The sequence below is a fragment of the Panthera pardus genome, unplaced genomic scaffold (assembly GCF_024362965.1).
Source record: "Panthera pardus isolate Hobbes unplaced genomic scaffold, ASM2436296v1 HiC_scaffold_27, whole genome shotgun sequence".
NCBI classification, from domain to species: domain Eukaryota; kingdom Metazoa; phylum Chordata; class Mammalia; order Carnivora; family Felidae; genus Panthera; species Panthera pardus.
In genome coordinates, this window is record NW_026526843.1 from 60,174,569 (window position 1) to 60,190,428 (window position 15,860).

At 36.6% G+C, this 15,860-nt stretch overlaps 1 protein-coding gene across 5 annotated transcripts in view; it reads left to right on the forward strand.

The window, feature by feature from the left end:
* BRWD3 (bromodomain and WD repeat domain containing 3) overlaps positions 1-15,860 on the forward strand; it is a 230,668-nt gene that overhangs the window by 151,113 nt on the left and 63,695 nt on the right. For 4 of the 5 annotated variants that reach the window (XM_053891463.1, XM_019429482.2, XM_019429484.2 and 1 more), the window contains exons 25-33: positions 2,870-2,977; positions 4,067-4,191; positions 5,364-5,446; positions 6,556-6,667; positions 7,657-7,718; positions 7,809-7,964; positions 8,617-8,737; positions 9,742-9,867; positions 9,956-10,034. In XM_053891463.1, coding sequence (XP_053747438.1) covers positions 2,870-2,977; positions 4,067-4,191; positions 5,364-5,446; positions 6,556-6,667; positions 7,657-7,718; positions 7,809-7,964; positions 8,617-8,737; positions 9,742-9,867; positions 9,956-10,034 — 972 coding nt within the window. Of the gene's footprint in view, positions 1-2,869; positions 2,978-4,066; positions 4,192-5,363; positions 5,447-6,555; positions 6,668-7,656; positions 7,719-7,808; positions 7,965-8,616; positions 8,738-9,741; positions 9,868-9,955; positions 10,035-10,186; positions 12,397-15,860 lie in introns of those variants that run through there. The other variant, XM_019429487.2, reaches the window with a different exon arrangement.

Consider the following 15,860-nt stretch of genomic DNA (forward strand, 5'->3'; position numbering starts at 1 on the left):
AGTCACTGAATTCTCTAAATCTATTCTGTTGCATAATTCTTTCTCTCATTTGTTTAGCTTCATTACTTTACATTACTTTGTGTTCTAGATCACTAATTCATTCCTTTGCTTCTTCCAGCCTGCAGTTCATTGCCTCAATCATGTTTCTAATCTCTTCTATTTCACTCTTCATATCTGATTGTTTTTTAACTCTTTTATCTCTGTCTTAAGGGTGTCACTGATGTCTTCTTTTTTTAAAAAAATATTCATTTTTAGGAGAGAGAGAGGGAGACAGAGTGAGAGTGGGGTAGGGGCAGAGAGAGAGGGAGACACAGAAACCTAAGTAGGCTCCAGGCTCTGAGCTATCAGCACAGAGCCTGATGGGTGACTTGAATTCACGAACCCATGAACCGTGAGAGCATGACCTGAACCGAAGTCCGACACTCAACTGACTGAGCCACCCAGGTGCCCCTGATGTCTTCTTTTTTCAGTATCAGTATCCTTATGATTATTGGTTTAAATTTTCCATCAGGCATGTTATTTATATCTGTTTCACTTGGATCTCTGGCCTGTGACCTTATCTTGTTCTTTCATTTGGGATGAATTCCTCCATCTTGTTATTTTGTCTAAGTCTTTGCCTTCTTCTCTTCTTTTTTATAAAAAAAAAAAAAGTTATGCATCCATCTCCTGAAAGTAATGGCCTTATTAAGAAGAGATTATGTAGGGCTCAGGGCCTGGCACTTCAGGGAGTGTCTCAGATGTGTGCTGCTTGCACTCTGCTGTTGTGTTTTGGCTGCTCTATTCTTCAGGCTGTTCATCTGCAGAGGTTCTCCTTGCCTGCTGTGGGCTGACTTTGGTCCCCTGGCCTGAACGTGATGAGTTTTAACTAAGTGGGCTCTGATCTTGTGTAGTGAGACCTGTCACCACCTCCATCAGAACTGAGGCCCTGTAGTACTCTCTGGTAGGAAGACTTGGTGTGGGCAGGGGTTTCTTCTGGTCTTCTGGGAGAGGGGCCTGTTCCACTGGGACTAAGGCAAGCCTGACTGAGAAGGGCAGTTCCACCAGAGCACAGGGGTGTGGGGAAGCTAGGCAGCCAATGTTAGTGTTTTGCTGCTTCCTGTGGTGGCTGTGTGTTTATAGTTAGAGGCAGGGGAGGGAAATGGCACCATCCACCTCCTTTGTTTCCAGAGAGATGTCTCTGTGAATGCTTCCTCTCAGGGACATATTCTAAGAAGAGCAAAAAATCTCCCTAGTGTATGCCCCATGCATGCTTCAGATAACTGTATCCCTACTGTCTGTACCCGAGTTGTTTGCCTGCCTTCTCCCTAGCAGTAGGGCAGTGCCCTCCTGGCTCTATACCAGCCAAACACACTGTTCTTTAAAACTCTAGACTTTAACAAAGCCCGGCTTATTGCAAGACCTCACAAAATTCATCCCCTGTCTTTTTCCAAGCCAATGGCTTTGGGGAAATGTTCTCCTTGTGTGTGCCCCTATGAGCTCCTCTCTCCCACTTCATGACCATGGCTCCCTCCCCTTTGCATTACCCACAATCTGTTTCTCCCCTAAACCATGTCTCCACTTCTTACCTTCTTCAGTGAGGCCTCTTCTCTCCCTTCAGTTTTGGAGTTTGTTCTGCCAGTCTTCAGGTCCATTCCTGTGGTATTTAGGATGATTTGAAATTTATCTAGTTGTGTTTCTTGGAATGAAAGGAGCCTGGGAACTTCCTGCTCTGCTGCCGTCTTCCTCTAAGGAGAGTTATCTTTAATTAATCTTAGAAGTCTTTACAAAAGAGAGCAAGAATCTGTATATTATATGTCTGATGAGACACCTTTCTTATATAAGACCATATTTACCTTGGTGGAATCACTTTCCCTCTACTTTGTTAAATTTAGAATATGCTTATATGCCTCAGGAGTAGTGTGTATTAGGTAATGATAATTGTGCAGGTAATGAAGGAGGTATATAAGTGAGTCAGTCAGTGAAATACATAAATGAAAGAATGTTTTTAAAGAACTCGTAAAACTCATACTTCTTCTAATGGAGGAGATATATAAGTGAATCAGACAGTGAAATACATAAATTAAATGTTTTTAAAGAATTCATAAAATTGATACTTTTTATAAAACCAATCTCTTAATGGCACCATTACTTTTTACTTTAAATGTTAAGCCTTCAGTATTTTGCCTGGAATGGCCATAGCCACAGATCATTGCCTTTGAAAATACTCATGTTTACAAGTTTAACTTAAATGCCAACTTCTCCTGGATGTTATTCCTACTTTCCATTTACCTGCTGCTCTTTCCTCCTGAGCTTTCACCTAAGTTATTTCTCTCTTACGACATTTAGTATATTCAGCCTTATATTATACTCATATGTTTACCTGTCTGCCCATATCCTCGAGGGAAAGGATTTTATTTTGGTATGTTACCACTGCACCCAGTGCCTTGCACACATATGTTCAATCAATATTTGTTGTATACAGTAATATATATGTAATAAATTATATCTGAATAACGTGGTTATTATTGATATTTTTACTCTTATAGTTTTAAAAATAGTACTTTAAAATATGATCAGTTCTGTGTACATTTGTCATTGGTTCCTCTTTCTTCAGAAATTTATGAAGCAGCTAGAAGGAAAAGGATTGTGTATACAGTGTTTATATGCAATACTTATATGCAGTGTTTTTATGCAGCACTTAGTACAGGCAACATAGACATGAATACTGAATGAACATTATTTGATAGTGACAAATAGTTATACATTTTTTTTCAAAATTATAATTTCGTTGTAAAGAGAAGAAGACATTTGTAACAGTATATACTGGGATACATAGAGTTGTTAATTAAATAAGATACTGCTTGTTAATACCTTATGTTTTTTGTTTTAGCTTATCTATTTCAGGCAAGGACATGAAGCTTATGTGCGGGCTGTAAGGAAGTCAAAAATATACAGCCTTAATTTACAAAAACAGCCATGGAATAAAATGGATCTCAGGGTAAGTTGGCCAAATTCATAAACTATGAAGTAGTTTTGATACTTCATAAACTAAATGAAGTAGCTTTGGAATTAAGTTACTTGCCTATATATAGCTTTTTCTCAGTTTTGTACATATTTCATTATTGATTGTGTGTCTAATATAAGGAGATGTACCATACTCTTGTACATGTGTTATGGGTCCCATTTTATGTTTCCTGAAATTTGTATGCTATTTCTTGTCTTGATTACTTGACCTAATTTTCTTCAAGCTTCAAGTCGCCTAGTGTATACCATTCTATATTTGGAGCAAAGCAGTAGTTCCCTGGTGTGGTTATTTTCCTGAGCAGCTTTGTATATTCTGAGGCTCTATAAACTGACTTTGTGTGTGGATTACAGATACCCTTGAGGTTCCAGTGGCTTTAAGTAAATATCATAAATATCATAAATCCCAAGAAACTCAGAACTTTGTGGTACTTTATGGATTATCCTTTTTGATACAGTACCTATATAGCTACATGGTATTGAGTAAAATAGGTATGTTTAATATTTTGGAGGTTTTTCTGACTGTAAATACATATTCATTCCTTCATAAATACATAGATACATACATCATCATTTCTAGTTAAGTTTATGCATGTTTTCTTCTTTTGTTTTTCCAACTTGAAGAACAAGATATACACATACATGTATACATGTGTATACACATACACAAATATACACATACATGTCTACCCGCATACTTACATAATACATGTCTTAACCAGGCAAAAACATCAAAATCCCTTGGGGAATTCTTTCAAAATATGTATGACTAAACTTGTACCCCAGACCTATTGAATTCAATTCTATAGGAGTAGGTTTTAAGAATATGAATTTTAAAAATGTTCTCAAGGGGATTTGGTTGCTTATCCTTGGTTTAGAGCCCTGAAGTATACTATGACTTGATATTGTCAAGGACTATGTCTTACTGCCTTTAACACATAGTGGAATGCTTAGTATTTGGTGGGTATTCAGATAGTTTTTTAATTGTTCAAAAAATAATGAAATAATATGCAACTGTCAGGCATTTATATTGAAAGTAATAATTTATTGGTATTCTCACGAATAGGAACAAGAGTTTGTTAAGATTGTAGGAATCAAATATGAGGTTGGACCACCTACACTGTGTTGCTTGAAGCTTGCATTTCTGGACCCCATTTCAGGCAAAATGACTGGAGAATCTTTTTCCATTAAGTGAGTAGCTGTCTCTGGGTGTGTGTGTGTGTGTGTGTGTGTGTGCGCTTGTGTGTGTGTGTGTATGTGTGTGTGTGTGTGTGTGTTTTAATCCCAATCATTTATTCTGCAGAGTACAAGGCTTGATGGGAGAGAAAATACTATAGTACTATGGGCTTTAGAGTTTTAAAGACCAGGGTTTAATGTTTCTTTTTTTTACACGTAATAGCTATATATATACATATTTATAAACTTCCATGTGTGTGCATGCATGTGTGTGTGTAGCAAACATATATGTACTGTAGTATGTTTGTGTGTGTATACAGTTAACCCTTGAACAATGTGGGGACTTATGGGTACTGACCCCCCACAGTTGAAAATCTGTATGTAACTTTTGACTCCCCAAAAACTTAACTACTAATAGCCTGCTGTTAAACAGAAGCCTTATTGATAAAATAAACTTTTGACTAATATGTATTTTGTATGTTTTATGTATTATATATAGTATTCTTACAATAAAGTAAGCAAGAGAAAATAAAATGTAATTAAGAAAATCATAAAGAGAGAGAAAATATATTTACAGTATATATATGCATATTTATTGAAAAAAGTCTGCATATAAGTTGACCTGCAGGGGTTCAAACCTGTATTGTTTAAAGATCAACTAGATATATATCTGTGAGCAAGTTACTTAACCTCTCTGAATTTATGCCTTCATCTGCAAATGTAAATGTTAGTAACTGCCTCAAGATTGTTATGATGAATTAAAAGAAAAACCTTTATAAATGTCTAATGATGTGGTTGAAACATGGTAGTTGCTTTTACTTCTGTTAATAATAAAATAAATGATTAGTCAGCGGCACATTTCTTAGAGTTTGAAATCTGAGGAGATGAAAGAACATCAATTCATACTTTTCTAATTATAGACTCTTTTATATTAAGACCCCTTAATATAAAATACCTTATACTAAGCTTTAAGGACCTTCATTGGTGTCTTTATGTTATTAAAGTGATAGAGTAATAGGCAGGGGACTAACAAAAGCAGATGGAGTTTAAGTAAAGACATTTGCAGGAACCTTGAGGCTTACAACATTTTTTAAATGACTCCACTTTAAACATAGATCTCTGGATATTTAATATCATATGCTGTTATATTTGTATATTGATTCATATGTGCTTTATTTTTTATACAGGTATCATGACATGCCAGATGTCATTGACTTCCTTGTGCTACATCAGTTTTATAATGAAGCCAAAGAAAGGAACTGGCAGATTGGTGAGTATAAAATTCTCACTTAATAACAATTAAGTTTGAAATAGAGTAACATTTTAATTATAATTTAATAGAAATAAGCTAGTATAACATCTAGTTGGTAAAAGCTGTTAACCAAATTAGAAAAATCAAATTAAATTTTCCTTCTCAGTTATGTTTAGGTGATTTTATGCACATTGTGTTTAGCATATAATCTCTAATCTTTCTGCAAATATCTAATCCATTAGAATACAAATCTGAATTTTAAAAAAAACCGTCAAATGTCACTTGCCCTAATGTAGAGTACTGCCTAATATAGAGTACTTAACACTTGGGCTCTTAAGCAGGCCATTACTGATTGTGATTTTCTTTCTTTCTTTCTCTCTTTGTCACTCTTTCTCTCTCTCTCTCTCACTCTGTTTCTCTCTGTACCTCTACCTCTTTCTGCATCTTTTCTCTTCCTCTCCCTTTCCCTCCTCTCCTATCCCTTCCTTTAACCCTTCACTAGCTATTTGATCTTGGGCAAGTTTTTAATCTCTGTGTCCCACTTCCATTATCTTTATGATAACAATCACATCAGAACACACCCATAAGGTGATGTGAGCAATAAATGATAGCACTTAAGATGGAACCTAAATGTGTAAAATTTATACTGTGTAAATGGTTGCTATTAGTACTTTTGAATTCTCCTTTCTTATGTGGGAGAAACATTTTTGTCTGCAATGGTTTGGTTTTATAATCCTTAGCCCTTTAGAGGCAGAATAGTATGAAGAGATTATTAAAGGCAAAAAGCTGAAAGCAAAAAGGAAAAGAACTGTAGTAACATACGTACAGTACAAGAAAAAGTATGCCTAATAATGATCCTAAGTAATTGATAAAAATTAGATTATATGTGGTAACATTTATTTAAGAAGACATGGACATATTTGATTTATCTCAGAAAGATTACTAGTACTTGGAAGTCAAAACCTTAGAGTAAAATATAAAATTTACTTATCTGGGAAACTCAGATTGAAACCTCTAATAATGCTAGATACAAGGCTACTTTGTCCAACAAAAAGTAGCAATTTAAAGTGTGAACAAAGCTGTTACTCTCAAAAACATCCTTTTAAGAATTTCCAAAAACATTATAGGTGATAGATTCCGCAGTATAATTGATGATGCCTGGTGGTTTGGGACTGTGGAGAGTCAGCAACCTTTTCAACCAGAGTATCCTGATAGTTCTTTCCAGTGCTACAGTGTTCAGTAAGTACAGTTATGGTATTTTATGCCTGATATAATACTGTGGTACTAACTGGACTTTCTGACCCTACCAGGAATACTACGTTGTTACTTTGACTTATCTTTATCTAACCTGTACCATTAAGGAAGTAATCCTGGTACCTGTAAGGAAGGAATTTGATGATAAACCTCTTGGTCCAATATGCGTGCTAAAACAAAGCAGGAACTGAAGACTTATTTGTACCTCCCTTATGCCTGTATTTTCTTTTAAGTATTTTTGTTTTAGACAAGAATTGCAACTATTATTTCATGAAGAATCCTGAAATTAATTCATTGTTTAAAGTAATTGTTTGGAACATAGCAATGAATATTAGTACCCAGTCTTTTATTTAATGGTATGAATTCTAGGCATAGGTGACTGTATTATGTTTGGACGTACTATTTGTCTACAACATTTACTTTAGTTTTTCATTAAATACCAGCATTTTAAGATTCTTAATGAATGAAGTTTTCTTCTCAAGAATGATTAATGTTTATTCTGTGAGGACTGACTTTAACTTTGCATATTGTGGATCACAAGGGAATAATAAAATTTTGGAGATGCTGTTATTCTTAAACTATTAGGATAAAGTAGATTATCTCACAGAAAGAATTGATCTATTAAAATTGACTTTCTTAACCTGAAAGGAATTTTCCAAAGAGGTCTTTTCGTTATGTACCCTGGGCTAATATTGAATACATGCTTGATTGGAATTCAAACAAAAAACCAAGTAAAACTAAGTGTAAGTTTACTGCTCTCTATTTCATATTGGTGAACTATATTTTCTCTAATTTTTTTTTTTGCTTTCTCTATTAATTAAAGGTTAATCATCTTTATGTAAGTGAAATTGTACTTTAAGGGAAACTGTATTGCCCTTTTCCAAATTTTACCCCCAGGAAGTCATGCAAATTATGGTGGTATATAAAAGTAAGTGTCCTGTGAATTTGATTTGTATCTTGTTATTTTTTAATAGCTGGGACAATAATGAGAGAGAAAAGATGAGCCCTTGGGATATGGAGCCAATTCCAGAAGGAAGTAAATATGCTTTTAAAAATGAATTATAATTCAGTATCAGTAGCACAGTATTGGAAGCTAATCATTTCTGATTTTTAATCTTATACATAGCTGCCTTTCCAGATGAAGTTGGTGCTGGTGTTCCTGTGTCCCAGGAGGAACTGACTGCTTTGCTATACAAACCCCAGGAAGGAGAGTGGGGGGCTCACTCCAGAGATGAGGAATGTGAACGAGTTATTCAGGGCATCAACCACCTTCTGTCCCTGGGTACGGTGAATATGAAAGAATATTAGGAAGGAACAAGGAAAACCAGCAGAATTTTAAGTTCTATAAAAGGAAATATATTTTTCACTGTATACTTTTAACTCAAGAGGCACTTTTAATCAAGTGATTCTAGTTTTAATATTAATATTTTATATGTTTGGCCAGTGTAATGAATGATAAATTTTTTTCTATTCTCTGGGAGCTTATATAATAGTGAAGACGTGGTATATAGTGGTCTTTTACTTTCTTGAGTCACTTTGGCTCTCTAGCTATTCTCTGTGCTTGACTTTGGTTGAGTTTTTTGATACACAGTGGATGAGTAATACTTTTTACTTACATGTCTAAGCTATATTATCTAAAACATATCACTTGAGCTGTTTGGCATTTATCCAGAAAAGACAGATTTGAAGTTCTCCTTTTATTCATCTCATTGCACCTGATTTGAACCAATGTATCATACATGATTCATAGATATTATGTCCAAATAAAAAGAATAACATTTTAATGATACTTGTCTAATATTTGCATAATTGGATCATTCAATTTTAGTAATGTAGTATATTGTCCTCCCTTCTAATTTATAAAGTTTTTGTTTGTTAACATGAAACATTAATATCTTTTATAACTACCTTTTTTGATTTTGGTAATGTTATAGATTTTGCCAGCCCTTTTGCTGTTCCAGTGGATCTCAGTGCCTATCCCTTGTATTGTACTGTAGTTGCTTATCCAACTGACCTCAACACCATCAGGCGGAGACTTGAAAATCGCTTTTACAGGTCTGTTTAGTTTTATTATTTATAAAGTTTATAGCTTTACATCTTTTGTGTTCCTTTTTGTATAATGATACAGTGAGATCTGTGTTTTCTTACTATAAAATAATCATTCAGTATACTCCAAAATTTCTTCTAAAGATTTGGAACACTAATTTACCTTTTTTGATAGATTCTCAGTCTTCCAGGGTAAGGAGTATGGAATAAAGGACAGAGAAGAAATTATGAGTAGCACAAATCACATGTGAAACAAAAACTATCATTCACTTTAGTTTATTAAAGGCAGATTAAGTAAGTGATTTGTGGATTCATCATGATTAAGGTGCTCTAGAAAGTCGGAGCATGTTTAAATCCCTTGTTGAGGAATTAGGCAGCAGTTAGATTTAATTACCAGCCCTAAAATGTGTTTAGATAAAGGGCCAAGTAAATTTTTTTCTTCATTTCAGTTGGGAGTCAATTATGAGAGAGTAGTAGAGGGCACCCTTTGGTACATCTCTAACCCCAGAGTCCACTGTGTCCTAATCACAGTTATTCCAACATGAGCTGGCTGTAAATATAGCCAACTGGGTATATTTTATAACATTACCTACAATTTAATTTGATAATACATATCATAAAAGTAACTACATAAAATTATTTTTCTGAAACCTGGTTTCTTTTTTTTTCTTGATCTTCTCATTTCTTCCACTGAAAACTAAACATTTCCTTGACTTTATCAAAACACTGTGTTTATACTTATTTCATTAAAATCCCTATTTACCCATGATGTCCTGGGTCAGTTCTTTCCAATATGCAGTCCACTGGTTCTTAATGCTTCCTACACTTCAAATACTGTAACTATATACCTTTATATTAGTGCATATCAGTTATACACATATATTAAGTTACATACATATATTAGAACACCTTTGACATGCCATGATTGAGTGCCTAGTTGTTCTATGTTGTAAATTCTTAGAACAGACTTTATATGTATCAAAAAAGTAACAGGGTTATTTTTTCTTTCATAGGAGAATATCAGCATTAATGTGGGAGGTTCGCTACATTGAGCATAATGCCAGGACTTTCAATGAGCCAGATAGTCCTATAGTTAAAGCAGCCAAAATTGTAACTGATGTCTTACTTCGATTTATTGGGTAAGAAGCAGTTTTATCTTCCAGAGGAGCTGACTTCTGATTTTAAAAATAATATATTGAAGTATCTTTTGACTTACTTGTTTCTTAGGGATCAGAGCTGTACTGATATATTGGATACTTACAATAAAATTAAAGCAGAAGAACTAAACAGCACTGATGCAGAAGAGGTAAGAATCACAGCATGATTAATAGGCATGAATTTCTTTTCTGTTTTTCAAAATACAGTAAGTATTGTGTGTGTTATAACTGGCTATAAGCGTTGAAACTGATTTCTGAAAGCTGGCTAATCACCTTCATCTTTTTATATTCAACTCTTTAGCCTGTATTTAGATGGTATATACCAGAAATGTGCTGGTGCTAAAATTTTTTGAGACACGTGGCCAGTCGTTCTAATGGACTCAGCGGGTTTCAGTGATGAGAAATCACCACTTGATTTTCCAGCCTTAAAAACAAGACAAGGCAGATTTCAGGTAAATGAGTCTAACAGACATGGAGCACCTTCCATGGACTAGAGGAGCGAACAGTGGTTTCTTATCTAAAGTATACAGCCTGAACTGGACTACCCCTGAACCAAATTCATATATTTTATTAGATTGAATCAGATCTATTGGATCCTGGAAGAGACAGGGGAAGATGGCGGCATAGGGGGACACTGGGCTCACCTCGTCCTGCTGATTGCTTAGATTCCACCCACATCTGCCTAAATAACCCAGGAAACTATCAGAAGACTAGCAGAATGGACTCTCTGGAGCCAAGTGTACACAAGAGGCCCACAGAAGAGGGTACGAAGGGCGGAGAGGCGGTGCGAGCTACACGGACTGGCGGACTGGCAGGAGGGAGCCGGGGCAGCGGAAGGGCAGCCCGTCCAGCAAGGCAGAGCCCCCAAGTCTGGCTTGCAAACACAGAGGGGCCGGGCTCCATGAGTCCTGACAGCCAGAAGGACATAACAGCTGGAATGTTAAAAGTCAACAGCTCTGCTCCACCAGAGGGAGGGCAAGACGACACTGGGAGGGAGAGTTGTTGAGCCCTGGAAGACAGAGCTCAGCTCAGCGGGGGAACAAAGGCACTGGCAAGCACAATCTCCCTCTCCCATATCCCAGCTGAAATTCCAAAGGGAACCAGTTCCCATCACCAAACTTGCTTCCCCAACGCTGTACATCTGTAGATCCATCCCTCCGACAGACCTGCCTCCCTCCTGGTGCTGCAGTGCCCCTGCCGCAGGGGACCACTGACACCAAATCGAGTTAAACCTACCCTTCCCACCCCCATGCACCTTGCTGATCCACCCTGGCTAATACGCCAGATCCCATCGAACCAGCACCACAAGCCTGGCAGTGTGCAAGTAGTCCAGACTGGGGTCACACCACTCCACAGTGAGTCCTGCCCCTGGGAGAGGGGAAGATAAGGTACACAACAGTCTGTGGTCCCAACGGTGGGCTGGGGACAGGTATCAGGTCGGATTGCAGCCTTGCCCAGCAACACAAGTTTCTCCTGACAGCACAGGGGAAGTACCCTGCAGTTTGGAGCCACCCCAGGGACTACCCAAAATGACGAACTGGAAGAATTCTCCTCAAAAGAAACTCCAGGAAGTAGCAACAGCTAACAAATTAATCAAAACGATTTGAGCAATATAAATAGGAATAAGAATTTAGAGTAATAGCCATAAAATTAATTCCTGGGCTTGAAAAAAGCACAGAGGACAGCAGAGAATCTATTGCTACAGAGATCAAGGGACTAATAAATAGTCATGAGAAGCTAAAGAATGCCATAAATGAGGTGCAAAGTAAAATGGAGGCGACCACAGCTTGATTTGAAGAGGAAGAGGAGAGAATAGGTTAATTACAAGATAAAATCATGGAAAAACAGGAAACTGAGAAAAAGAGAGATAAACAAATCCAGGATTATGAGGGGAGAATTAGAGAACTAACTGATGTAATCAAATGGAACAATACCTGTATCATAGGAATTCCAGAAGAAGAAGAGGGAAAGGGGCTGAAGGTGTACTTGAACAAATCATAGCTGAGAATTACCCTGATCTGGGTAAGGAAAAAGGCATTGAAATCCTAGAGAAACAGATAAATCCCTTCAGACGTAACTTGAATCCATCTTCTGCTCAACATATCATACGGAAACTGGCAAAATACAAGGATAAAGAGAAAATAAAGCAGCTGGGGATAAACAGGCTCTAACTTAAAAAGGTACACACATAACAGTACTGGCAGACCTGTCTATGGAAACTTGGCAGGCCAGAAAGGAATGGCAGGAAATCTTCAATATGATGAACAGAAAAAATATGCAGCCGAGAATCTTTTATCGAGCAACTCTGTAATTCAGAATAGAAGAGAGAAAGGTTTTCTCAAACAAACAAAAACTGAAGGAATTTATCACCACTAAACCAGCCCTACAAGAGATCCTAAGGGAAACTCTGTGAGTGAAATGTTGCAAGGTCCACAAAGTACCAGAGACATCACTACAAGCATGAAACCTACAGACATCACACTGACTGTAAACCCATATCTTTCCATGATAACACTGAATGTAAATGGACGAAATGCTCCAACCAAAAGACATAGGGTATCAAAATGGATAAAAAAAAAAAAAAGACCCATCTATTTGCTGACTAAAAGAGACTCATTTTAGAACTGAGGACACCTTCAGGTTGAAAGTGAGGGGATGGAGACCTATCTATCATGCTACTGGAAGTCAGAAGAAAGCTGGAGTACCCTTACTTATATCAGACAAACTAGACTTTAAATTAAAGGCTGTAACAAGAGATTAAGAAGGCTGTTAATAATAGTTACAGGGTTTATCCATCGGGAAGAGCTAACAATTATAAATGTCTATGCGCTGAATACAGGAGCCCCCAAATATATAAAACAATTAATCACAAACATAAGCAACCTTATTGATAAGAATATGGAAATTTCAAGAGACTTTAATACTCCACCTACAACTATAGATAGATCATCCAGACAGAGGATCAATAAAGAAACAAGGGCCCTGAATGATACATTGGATCTGATGGACTTGAGACATATATTTAGAACTCTGCATCCCAAAGCAACAGAATATACTTTATTCTCGAGTGCACATGGAACATTCTCCAAGATAGATTGCATACTGGGTCACAAAACAGCCCCTTAATAAGTATAAAAGAATTGAGATCATACCATGCAAACTTTCAGACCACAGTGCTATGAAACTTGAAATCAACCACAGGAAAAAGTCTGGAAAACCTCTAAAAGCATGGAGGTTAAAGAACACCCTACTAAAGAATGAATGGGTCAACCAGTCAGTTAGAGAAGAAATTAAAAAATATATGGAAACAAATGAAAATACAACAATCCAAATGCTTTGGGATGCAGCGAAGGCAGTCCCGAGAGGAAAATACATTGCAATCCAGGCCTATCTCAAGAAACAATAGTAATCCCAGATGCAAAATCTTAACAGCACACCTAAAGGAAATAGAAGCAAAGGAGCAAAAACACCCCAAACCCAACACAAGAAGAGAAATAATAAAGATCAGAGGAGAAATAAACAATATAGAATCTAAAAAAACTTTAGAGGAGATCAATATAAAGATGAGTTGGTTTTTTGAAAAAATAAACAAAATTGATAAACCTCTAGGCAGGCTTCTCAAAAAGGGGAGTTTACCCAAATAGATAAAATCACAAATGCAAATGGATTTCTTACAACCAGTCCCTCAGAAATATAAGCAATCATCAGGGAATACTATGAAAATTTATATGCCAACAAACTGCACAACCTGGAATAAATGGACAAATTCCTAAGCACCCACACACTTCCAAAACTCAAACAGGAAGAAATAGGAAACTTGAACAGATCCATAACCAGTGAAGAAATTGAACCTGTTATCAAAAATCTCCCAAGAAATAAGAGTCCAGGACCAGATGGCTTCCCTGCAGAATTCTACCAGACATTTAAAGCAGAGATAATACCTACCCTTCTCAAGCTGTTCTAGAAAATAGAAAGGGAAGGAAAATTTCCAGACTCATTCTATGAAGCCAGCATTACTTTGATTTGTAAACCAGACAGAAACCCAGCAAAAAAAAAAAAAAAAAAAAGAACTACAGACAAATATACCTGATGAATATGGATGCAAAAATTCTCAACAGGATACTACCAAATCCAATTCAACAGCATATAAAAATAATTACCTACCATGATCAAGTGGGATTCATTCTTGGGCTGCAGGGCTGGTTCAACATTCTCAAATCAATCAATGTGATACATCACACTGATAAAAGAAAAGAAAAGAACCATATGATCCTGTCAATCGATGTAGAAAAAGTATTTGACAAAATTCAGAATCGCTTCTTAATAAAAACCCTTGAGAAAGTCGGGATAGAAGGAACATACTTAAACATCATAAAAGCCATTTATGAAAAGCGCACAGCTAATATCATCCTCAATGGGAAAACTGAGAGTTTTCCCCCTAAGATCAGGAACACGACAGGGATATCCACTCTCACCGCTGTTGTTTAACATAGTGTTGGAAGTTCTAGCATCAGCAGTCAAACAACAAAAGGAAATCAAAGGCATCAAAATTGGCAAAGATGAAGTCAAGCTTTCACTTTTTGCAGATGACATGATATGATACATGGAAAACCTGATAGATTCCACCAAAAGTCTGCTAAAACTGATACATGAATTCAGCAAAGTCGCAGGATACAAAATCAATGTACAAAAATCAGTTGCATTCTTATACACTAATAATGAAGCAACAGAAAGACAAATAAAGACACTGATCCCATTCACAATTGCACCAAGAAGCATAAAATACCATGGAATCAACCTAACCAAAGATGTAAAAGATCTGTATGATGAAAACTATAGAAAGCTTATGAAGGTAATTGAAGAAGGTATAAAGAAATGGAATAACATTCCCTGCTCATGGATTGGAAGAATAAATATTGTTAAAATGTCAATACTACCCAAAGCTATCTACACATTCAATGCAATCCCAATCAAAACCGCACCAGCATTCTTCTTGAAGCTAGAATAAGCAATCCTAAAATTTGTATGGAACCACAAAAGACCCTGAATAGCCAAGGTAATATTGAAGAAGAAGACCAAAGCAGGAGGCATCACAATCCCAGACTTTAGCCTCTACTACAAAGCTGTAATCATCAAGACAGCATGGTATTGGCACAAAAACAGACACATAGACCATTGGAATAGAATAGAAACTCCAGAATTGGACCCACAAAAAGTATGGCCAACTAAGCTTTGACAAAGCAGGAAAGAATATCCAATGGAAAAAAGACAGTCTCTTTAACAAGTGGTGCTGGGAGAACTGGACAGCAATATGCAGAAGAATGAAACTAAATCACTTTCTTACACCATTAACAAAAGTAAACTCAAAACAGATAAAGGACCTGAATGTGAGATAGGAAACCATCAAAACCCTAGAGGAGAAAGCAGGAAGAAAAATCTTTGACCTCAGCCGCAGCAATTCCTTACTTGACACATCTCCAAAGGCAAGGGAATTAAAAGCAAAAATGAACTATTGGGACCTTATGAAGAGAAAAAGCTTATGCACTGCAAAGGAAACAATCAACAAAACTAAAGTGCAACCAACGAAATGGGAAAATGTATTTGCAAATGACATATCAGACAAAGGGCTAGTATCCAAAATCTGTAAAGAACTCACCAAACTCCACACCTGAAAAACAAATAATCCAGTGAAGAAATGGTCAGAAAACATGAATAGCCACTTCTCTAAAGAAGACATCCAGATGGCCAACAGATACATGAAAAGATGCTCAACGTCACTCCTCTTCAGGGAAATACAAATCAAAACCACACTGAGATGCCACCTCAAGCCAGTCAGAGTGGCTAAAATTTACACATCAGGAGAGTAGATGCTGGAGATATGTGGAGAAACGGGAACCCTCTTGCACTGTTGGTGGGAACGCAAACTGGTGCAGCTGCTCTGGAAAACAATGTGGAGTTTCCTCAAAAAATCAAAA